Genomic DNA, 10,825 nt, shown 5'->3' on the forward strand with positions numbered 1-10,825 from the left:
ACCATTTTTTTAATCTATTTTGATTTGGTTTAATTTGCCATTCAATACTTTTCTATCTACTTAGTAATTTTCATTGCTTTGATTTTAAACTTATTAAGGTCTGTTTGGTAACGTTTACGTTTTCAATTTATATTTATAAAAATTTTATAAATTAGTTTTTGTTTATTTTTTATTTATTTTTAGAAAAACATAAACTATAAACGCGTTTGGTTTAGACAAAATATTTAAAAAAATTTAAAAATATAAAAAAGAGTTAGAAATGGCAAGTGGTGGCGGGTGGTGGGTGGTGACGAGTGGTGGCAGCAGAAAACGGTGGTGGAAAATGATGGCGGGTGGTGGTGGCGGAAGACGGTAGTGGAAAATGGTGGCAGGTGGTGGGTGATGGGGGCAGAAGACGATGGTGGAAGGTGGTGGCAAGTGGCGGTTGGGTGGGTGGTGGGGGCGGAAGACGGTGGTGGAAAGTGGTCGCAAGTGGCGGGTGGCGGCGGCGGAGGAAGATGGTGTTGGAAAGCGGTGACGGGTGGATTGATGGTGGTGGCAGGTCGGTGGTGGATGGTGGGTGGTGAATTTGAAATGTATAGAATTAACATTAGTTATTTAATTAGAGTAATTTAAATTTAAATTTAAACTTGATAGTTTATATATAAATTTCAAGATTGAATTAAACAGTTTTATCGTAATAAATTTGACATAACTATATGAAAGTTTTCTAACTATCAAGATCATACGCTAAAGAGAAATTTTATAATACACATCCCCAGTTGTGACATCTGTGATATTTAGTTATGACATGTTATTTATGACTTGATTATGACTTATTGTGATATTGGTTATGATTTATTTTGATTATTATTTTAGTTATGATTATTTATCAAAAAAAAAAATTTATTTTAGTTATGATTGAAAAAGTCTACTTTATGTGGTCTTTGGTTATGACTTATTATTATTATTTTTTTAATTATAACTCAAAACGATTTAGTTATGACATTTGTTATCATAACTTGTATATGATACACATCATTTTAAAAACATGTATTATAGCATGACCCCATACTAAAATATATCTCTTCCATCTTAAATAATATTCTTCTATAATTTTTCTCTACGCTCGTAATAGTTAACTTTATAATATTTTTAATAAAGTCACCTGATTTGAAAGTCACACTTATCCAAACATATACTAGCAGACTATATAAGAAGGTACGAGTTAGATCAATGCTATCATCACCCAATTCTACTTATTCTCTTCTCTGTTTTGGCAATCCCCCTCATCATTCCTCTTATTTTTATTGAATAAAAAGAAAAAATGGGGCGATTTTTACCAGTGTTTCAAATCTTGTTATATCTCATGCTGCAATATCAGGTTAGTTGTTTGTTATCTCTGTCTACCTTACCTTCCACAAATCATTTTTGTCCTCATGATGAGAGGCATGCACTACTTCAATTTAAGCAATATTTTACGATAAACAGTTCTGCTTCTTCCTTTTGTGGTGAGAATTCCTATCCAAAGACGGTGTCTTGGAACGAGAATTCTAGCAATTGTTGTTCATGGGATGGGGTGACATGTGATGGGCTGACGGGTCATGTGATTGAGCTTGACCTCGCTTGTAGCCAACTCTATGGCACCATTCATCCTAACAACAGCCTCTTCCAACTATCTCACCTACAATTGCTTGATCTCAGCTTCAATGACTTCAATTACTCCCATATTTCATCAGGAATTGGCCATTTTCCAAGTTTGACACATCTTGAACTATCGTTTTCCAAATTTTCAGGCTCAATCCCATCAAAAATCTCCCACCTATCGAAACTAGTGTCACTTGGTATTTCTTCCGATGATGCTGGATTACTAAGACTTGAACCACACAACTTTAGAATGTTGCTCAAAAACCTAACCCAATTACAAGAACTTCTGCTTTTTCAAGTGAACATATCTTCAAGTCTACCCAATTGCTTGAATTTGTCTTCTTTAAGGACTCTATACCTTCCCTTCACCACATTGCATGGGGACTTACCACATGAAATTTTGCTCCTTCCGAACTTGCAAGAACTTGAGTTATCAGGTAACGATCATCTAACTGGTGTTTTTCCAATGGTAAATTGGAGCAGTGGTAGTAACCTCAGGATGTTACATCTCGGGTTTACGAATTTATCTGGAGAGGTACCTGATTCAATTAGCCATCTCCAGTCTTTATTTTCCTTGGGCCTCTCCCATTGCAACTTCTTTGGGTCCATTCCTAAATCACTAGGGAATCTAACACAGATTACGAATTTGGATCTATCGTGGAACAATTTCAATGGTCAGCCCCCTTCTACACTCTCAAATCTTAAGCAACTCATAAGCTTAATTCTTGTCTTCAACAATCTAGATGGGACAATTCCGGATGGCTTTGGTAAGCTCATAAATCTAGAGTTTTTAATGCTTGGAGAAAACAATTTCCGTGGCCAATTCCCATGTTGGGTGGTAAACTTGACGCAACTTGTTATATTTGATGTATCAAATTGTACACTCACAGGTCCCATTCCACAATAAATTTCAAAACTTGTGAACTTGACTACCCTCGATCTTTCATCAAACAATTTTAGTGGTGTTCTGGAGTTCCAGGTCTTCTTAAACCTCAACAAACTTGAGTTTCTTGATCTTTCTTCAAATAATCTGTCTATCAAAACCAGTAGTAATAACAATGGTACCTTGCCCAGCCTTTGAACATTCCGTTTGTCCTCTTGCAATATAAACGAGTTCCCAGATTTCTTAAGAAACTCAAATTATCTCCAAACACTAGATCTTTCCAACAACAAAATTCATGGCCAAATTCCAAAATGGGTTGGGCAAGTTTCATTTCTCCAAACACTAGATCTTTCCAACAACAAAATTCATTGTCAAATTCCAAAATGGATTGGGCAGGCTTCATTTCTCCAAACACTAAATCTTTCCCACAACAAAATTCATGGTCAAATTGGGCAGGCTTCATTTCTCCAAACACTAAATCTTTCCCACAACAAAATTCATGGTCAAATTCCAAAATGGGTTGGGCAGGCTCCATATCTTTTAGATCTTTCTCATAACTATCTTCAAGGACCAGTGCCAGTTCCAGCACTCTCTATGTCTTACTTTTTGATCTCACACAATAAGCTCACTGGAGATATCCCCTCATCGATTTGCAATTTGAGTTCCCTTGTCCTCGATTTTTCTCATAACAAACTGAGTGGTGTAATTCCACAATGTTTGGGAAATCATTGCTATCGGTGTTAGATCTACAGATGAATGATTTTCATGGGACCATTCCAACGACATTCGAAAAGAGTAATCATTTGAGGAATCTTAACTTGAATGGAAGTCATTTGGAAGGACAAGTACCACGATCTTTGGCCAATTGAAACACATGGAAGTACTAGATCTCGGAAACAACAAACTAAATGATACATTCCCCTGCTGGTTGGAGTCTCTTCCAGAATTGCAGGTTCTTATCCTGCAATCAAATAGATTTCATGTTCCAATAAACACTTCAAGGATTAAAGTTCCCTTTCCTAAGCTTCGAATCATAGACCTCTCTCACAAGAAGTTCACTGGACTTCTGCCAGTAACATATTTCAGAAATTTCAAAGCCATGAGACATGTAGATAAAAATAAAGCAGCCTTGAAATATATGGGGGAAAATTATTATCAAGATTCTGTAAAACTAGTCATAAAGGGGTTGAATGTTGAACTATCAAATATTCTATTCATCTTCACAACAATTGACTTCTCAGACAATAAATTCAAAGGAGAGATTCCAAATGTCATCGGAAGGCTACAAGCTCTCCGATTGCTTAATTTTTCTCATAACTCCCTGACGGGTGATATTCCATTATCATTGGGAAATCTATCAATGCTTGAATCGTTAGACCTCTCTTCGAACCAACTCACTGGGGATATTCCAGAGCAACTCACGACTTTGACGTTTCTTGCAGTCTTAAACCTTTCAATGAACCATCTAGTTGGACCCATACCTCGAGGCTATCAATTTGATACATTTCAAAATGATTCATATGTTGGGAAAGTGGGATTATGTGGATTACCCTTGTCAAAGGAATGTTTTATATATATATATATATATATATGTGAGTTTTGATTAATGAAAAGTGTATTAAATTCAATGGTAAGTGTTTTGAATTTAATGAAAAAATGCCTAGTGTTTCCACGTTTGTTTGATGGGATTCACTCATGCGATGTGACTCCATGTCCGAAATATAGAATAGTTTATTGTTTGGTTTAGAAATTTTATATTAGACTCATAGTCTATGCAGACTTTAGTCTCAAATTTGTTGGATTATTCTGTCACGTGGAGGGGTGTGGGATACAAAACCCAAGATATAACAACTCCCATAGGATTAGATAGTAAAAATACATTTTTAACCCTCAACATTTCTAATGTTCCGGTGGACATGATGCTCTGTTCCACACTTGGTTTAAGAAGGTTCCACGCTTGGTTCCGTTGTTATGTTTTTTTTTTTGTTTTTTTTTTTATTATTATTGTTATTTACATGTGCTTCTTGTTACTGTTATGTTTATTTATTATTATTATTTTTTCATTTTTTTATGTACCATGGATCTATGCTATGATGTGTATCTATGAATGGAGGTTAGTGTTGGATTTGACGTAATATCATGGAGCTAAAAAAATTTCAAATTTGGTACATTTATGGTAATAATTATACATAGTAAAGTAAAATAAAATTTAAAAATCTTAACTAAAAATTAAAATAAATTTACGTGATTTTTATTTTTAAACGTTCTAGTCAGAAAATTAAATAAAATTTATAACTCAGATTTAGTATTTCTATTATTTCTGGTTTGGCATGTCTTGAAAAAGACAAAAAGTCAAAAAATTACTTAAAAAGCTAAAAAGTTATCACTATTCACAAAAAAATACAAAAAAAAATAAATAAATTTACATATAAAAAAATACAACTCAACATTTTGTTGAAGTGATGGGTTGTCCGCGTGATTGGTCTACTGTACTGGTCTAGAAATGATTGCCTCCTTCATGGGCAACCATTTAGATTGTGCTGTTCGGCCCGTGAGGGCCACCACAGGTCACCTTTTGATAATCTGAATCGTTTAATATGTAGAACTCGTTAAGTATTATATGTTTGTAAAAAATCACGTTGATCGAATATCACTAATTATATGATCAAATTAGTTTTGTATAAAAAAAAGGATGGTGTTATGGTTAACTGGTGAACAAAAACTAATCCGATCAATGTGATTTTGATATTCGATCAATGTGATTTTTTAAATCGACGAGTTCTACATATTGAACGGTTTAGATTATCAAAATGGGACTCGTGGTAGGCCTCACAAATTAAACAACACAGTTCAAATAGTTGGCCGCGAAGGAGGCAATCATGTCCTTATCTCCTATGCTCTGCCCAGAAAAAAGTGTCGTATAGCGTATTACACTTACTTCTTCTATACACTTATTTATACAATTTTTTATTACACATTTTTTCGTAAAATCACAAAAAGTTAACTCAAACATCCATCTTTTTTCCCTCAACTTTTTAGTCTAAAAAGACAAAAAGTGCACTTATTTAGGACACTCCAAACAACCCCTTAAAGGGCAAAATATTCTTTTGAATAGTTATCTTTCTTCATAATATGACAAACAAACATAGGATTTAATAGAATAGTCATTTGCTGTCATCTAATCCCATGTATAAACAAACATGAGACATCCATCATTTCAATCAAGTAGTCCAGAGATTATGTATCTCAGGATTAACAGTCCGATAGATTACAATATCTCTTTATCTAGTCTGCCTAAACAAACATGATCTTAAGTCCTTGTTTACAAGAGAATTATCATTGTAGGTCCATAAAGTGAAGAATGGAAGTTTATTGAAGATAATGGTATGGAGATCCTTGTGGAAATAATTTCTATGTACAACATTCATTACAAAATCAGCATGACCAGGTCATCACTAACGTTAAAAAGAATTCTAATAATGTAATCTCCAGTTGGTAAAGTTACCTTAATTGTGATGTTATGTCTTGGTGGCTTCACCGCGAGACCTATCTGGTTGATTTAAATTATTTATCTTGTAGTGCCTTTTGAATATATTATGTATGTAAAAAATTTATATTAATTAGATAATCATAAACACATGATCAAATTATATTTGTTTTTAAAATAATAATGGTCTATTCTTAAAATTGTATTTTTCATCAATCATTTTGATAAATAAAAAATAAAAAATGTGATCTGATCACGTAGTTATAATTATTTGATCAATTTAGTTTTTTTGTAAAAATAATTTTTTTTGAGAGATTTATAAAATGAATTATTTGAATTATTGAGATGAGAGGTTAATGAGATCTAACAACACACAGAACAGTTGGTTTGCCAATAGGAGAGAAGCACTTCCATTCTAAAAGAGACTAAAATACATTTTTGTTAGTGATTAGTACTGTACATTCAAGAAATTTTTCTCAAAATAACTCATTTTTTAAGAAACATAAAAAAAGTTATTTTTGTTATAAAAATAATATATATATATATATATAAAGCAAATAAAGTAATAATTTAGCAAGGCTATTTTAGTCAATTTCAGGCTAAAATTCACAAAAAGACAAAATAAGCTAAAATAGTTAATAAGACAAAATGTCACATCAAATTTATAATCATTTCACTTTTTCTCTCACAAACATCACATTCAACTAAAAAAAATCCAACAATCTTCCCATACACAAAAATGTTAGCCTACTAAAATAGCAAAAAACTAAAATAACTTACTAAAATAGCCAACTTTTCCAACAAGGCCATAGAGGATTACGTTTTTCAAGAACTTGTATTTAGTTTTTCAAGAACTTTTAGGTATAGATTTTCAGTATGTTAGTCCTGTTATTTATTTAATAATTTAACTATATATTTTAGTATGGTGTTGACCATTTTCTCTCCTCATCTCTACTCTTTCTTTTCTTTCTGCTTCACACCTCACTCCCTTCTAATCTTGATCTTTTACACGTACATATTTATAGCAAAAACATGAATAGTAAGTTGGTTTGGGATGTGGGTTGACTTTTTGACTGGAGCTAAAAAATCTCGTTTATAAAGGACTTTTTGACTTTTCTAACTTTTGAAGAGAAAAAATGAAATTATTATGATTTGAATGTGACATTTTTTAGTCTGAGACTAAAAAGCTTATTTTGTCTTTTATGGTTATTTTAGCCTCAACTCACCCCAACCCATTATGCCAAGCCAGTGCTTATTATAGTTAGTCACATATTTCATAATAGTTTTTAAATTTTCAAAAATTGTTTTCACAAAATGAAAACCATATGACATTTTTTTTTTATTAAAGGGAAATATACTAACAAGTGACTTTATGCTATGTTTAGTATAGGGATTAGGGTGAAAAATGTCTTAAAATTAAGTAAAAAATGCTTAGAACAATATATATATATAGATTAATGATAAGTATATTAAATTTAAGGATTATTTACATGGAGACTCTTAAACTATTAAAAAGTATCATTTGACCTCCTAAATTATTAGCGTTTTCGCTTTAACGCTTTTTGTTATTACATGGTGACTTAAACCAAAATTTTGACATTTTTTTAGATGAAAATATCCTTCAACATTCTATATAACACACCCAGGACAACTTCTCTCAATTTTCCACCCGTCCATCTCCCTAAACCTCTTCCACTCCATAAGTCACCAACTCTAAAAAAAAAATGGCATACAGTAGCAACACAGGCTCAAACAAAAATGAAATCACATCCAGTAGTCAACAACTACAAAACTTGGGTGACGTGTACTGCTACTGTGGCGTGAGAGCCCCTTTGAGAACTTTATTCACATAGAATAATTTGGAAGGAAAGTTTTGAGATGCATGAACTTCAAGTAAACATTCATCAAACTAACTAATTTATATATATATATATATATTATGAGTTGTTTCGTTTTATTATTTTTTTTTAAATATTCTTTCTTCAAAAATATATTTAGAAAAAAAATATTTAAAAGACAATAATAATGGATGAATGCTTATATTTAGAAAAATTAAAAACAATAATAGTGGAATGATAAATATATATAGTGTTGTAGGGTATTTTCATCTAAAAAATATCGAAAGTTTGGTTTAACTCATAATGTGGTAACAAAAGGGGTCAAAATGAAATGCATCAATAGTTTAGGAGGTCAATTTGTATACTTTTATAGTTTAGCAGGTCCATTTGTATGTTTTTATACTTTAGGTAATTTTATACTTTTCAATAGTTTAAGAGGCCTTTGTATAAATAACCTCAAATTAAACGATAAATATGTTTTGAATTCAATAAAAAATGCCTGGTTCATTTGTCTTTTTCTTTTGCCTTAAGTCACTGTTAAAAATACCATATCTAGGGGGTGGGTTATTCAATCAATGATTTGCTTTTATAATCTGAAGTCCATTAGGGGTCTCTGAAGAGTGTTTGTTCTGCTCTGTTTTGATTTCCTTTGCTTTTGTCCCATTTATTAGTGACTGTTGTATCTTTTTGGGTGTTTGCTGGCTGTTCAATCTTCAACTAGTATTAGGTGGGTGCTGCAAATGATTGGATGATTCTTTTTTGTGTCAACCAAGTTGGAATGAGTAGGTTTCATTTTGATGTTTATAACATTGTCTTCTTCTATCTTTATTGATGGTTTTGATTTAATAAAGTTTATTATTTTACAGATTAAAAAACAAAAAATCACTGTTAAAAATAGCTTTAATTGAAAGGTAAACTAAACCCTTGAGAGAATCATTGTTGTGGATCTACAAAATGAAGTATACAGGTTTACGGAGGGGACTTGAATCCTCTGTGGAGATTTTATGAGTGGAGATGGTGGGGAGGATTTCACTAGGGAAAGACACCTCATGAATTAGGTAATCTTTTTGGCTGTTATTGGGCAACATCTGTGCAAGGAAAGGGCGAACAATTCACCCAAAAAAAAAAAAAAAAAGGGCGAACAATTAAGTGCAACGACGCTATTTTTCGTCAAGGTCTAATGGCCCAAAGCCTGTTTTGGCTTTTGATATATATATATATATATATATTTAAATTATTAACAGGTATCACTTTATTCCTTAAACTATAAATATGTACAAATGGAACTCCTAAATTATTGACATTTTTTCACTTTAATCCCTTCTGTTAAGGGTTCAATTTGTACACTTTTATAATTTAGGGAGACCATTTATATGTTTTTATAATTTAGGAAACAAAGTGATACTTCTCAATAGTTTAGAAGGTTTATTTGTACACTTTTATAGTTTAAGAGGTCAAAATAATACTTCTCAATAAGTTAGCGGACTTCATGTAAATGACTCTTTCATATATTTATGCACAATCAAGAGAACAATTTAGTTCCTCTAGTAGTAATAAGGCCACCAAAAATGCTTGGGACCCCAAAGTTGAGACCCCTATGACCCTTCAAATGATGTGAACCAATTACGTGTTTTTGTTTTTTGTTTTTTTGTTTTCCTTCTTGAATCAATCACATGTGAGTGGGATTATGGGAGTTGTGTTTTTTAGGAGTATGTAGTATTGTTGTAATGCCACAAACAAAGCAAAGAAATGCAACAATAATAATGCTCCACACAGCAATCAATTGTCGAAATTATTAGACAATTTTTGAATTGGTGTTCCAACTATTTTTCTTATTTTTATGGTCTACAGCCACAATTAGAGACATAATCATTTGTTGAGTAAAAATGTGAAAATAACATCACTGTTTTTCAGGAAGTTTCCAGTGAAGGAGGAGGGAGGGAGGTACAATTTCTTTTTCCACCTAGTTTTGGAGACCATCTTTTCCTTGATCCCAGCAGCCATCACAAGCTTCTCTGCTGGCCTCGAATCAGACAGCAATTGGCTCTTATGACATTGTTGAGTCATAGTTGAATTTTTTTTTTTTTTTTGGTTCTGCTTTGTGTTGTCTTTTTAATTCCCTTGGTGTATTTTGCCCTTTTTTTTGGTGTTTTTTTTTGCTGTGTTGGTTCCTTCCTTGGCAACAGTCTATCTGTTCCTTGCCTTTGGTGCTCAATATGATTGGTTTGGTTTGCAGCTCATGTGCCAACCTAACCTAATTAAGATATGTTTGTTTAATAATGATTGGCGGTGTAAATTTGGCCTGGCCCGTCCATGTTGGGCCGTGCAGGTTCTCGTCAAAGTTTGGGCTGGGCCAGACCGGGTTACGGGCCAAAAAAATTAGGCCCAGATCTAGAGAGTATTTGGGCCTTGGGCTGGCTGGCAGACTAAGTCTGGGCGGGCTTAAACATTTTTTTTTTCTATTTTTTCTACTAAAATTTTATTCTTTTTCACTAAAATGACATTGGGCCTTGGGTCAGGCTTTGAGTGGGCCTTGAACTGGCCAATGAGCCGGACTTCAAAATGATAGCCTAGGCTCCCGAGCTGGGCTCGAGCCAGGGCCTAATCTGGCCGAGCCCACCCCAGGCCGTAGGCGGGTTTCGGGCCACCCACAGGCCAAGCCATTTTTACACCCCTAATAATGATACTTTTGCACTTGGACTATAATAATTCTTTGTCTATTGCTGTGTAATTTTTTTTAAGTGTACTTTTTAATATATTTTGAAGTAATTATGACATCACAATTCGATTATGATTAACGTGATTTTTGAACCAGTAAGCCTTGATTTGTTCTCTTTTCCAGTTTGCCAAACAGTTCAAAACATTAGTTTGATTTCATGAATTTGAAAAGAAAATATCTAATACTATAATTTAAATATACATTTCAAAATTAAATTTAAATCATGATGTATTTTAAATAACAATATTGAACTCTTTACATAAGTAACCTAA

General features: G+C 32.8%; 2 protein-coding genes across 2 annotated transcripts in view; both read left to right on the top strand.

The window, feature by feature from the left end:
- LOC114313043 (receptor-like protein 6) overlaps positions 1-10,136 on the top strand; it is a 253,586-nt gene extending 243,450 nt beyond the window's left edge. Inside the window, exon 2 of the mRNA XM_082903228.1 lies at positions 9,749-10,136. The gene's annotated coding sequence lies outside the window, so the exon portion shown is untranslated. The remainder of the gene's footprint in view (positions 1-9,748) is intronic.
- On the top strand, positions 1,307-2,533 carry LOC145805653 (receptor-like protein 9DC1). Its single transcript, XM_082900826.1, has one exon. It carries the CDS (start codon positions 1,307-1,309, stop codon positions 2,531-2,533), a length of 1,227 nt encoding a protein of 408 aa, XP_082756952.1.
- Positions 10,137-10,825: the final 689 nt, after the last annotated feature.

The sequence above is a fragment of the Camellia sinensis genome, chromosome 13 (assembly GCF_055761805.1).
Source record: "Camellia sinensis isolate YWXY chromosome 13, ASM5576180v1, whole genome shotgun sequence".
In the NCBI taxonomy this organism is placed as follows: domain Eukaryota; kingdom Viridiplantae; phylum Streptophyta; class Magnoliopsida; order Ericales; family Theaceae; genus Camellia; species Camellia sinensis.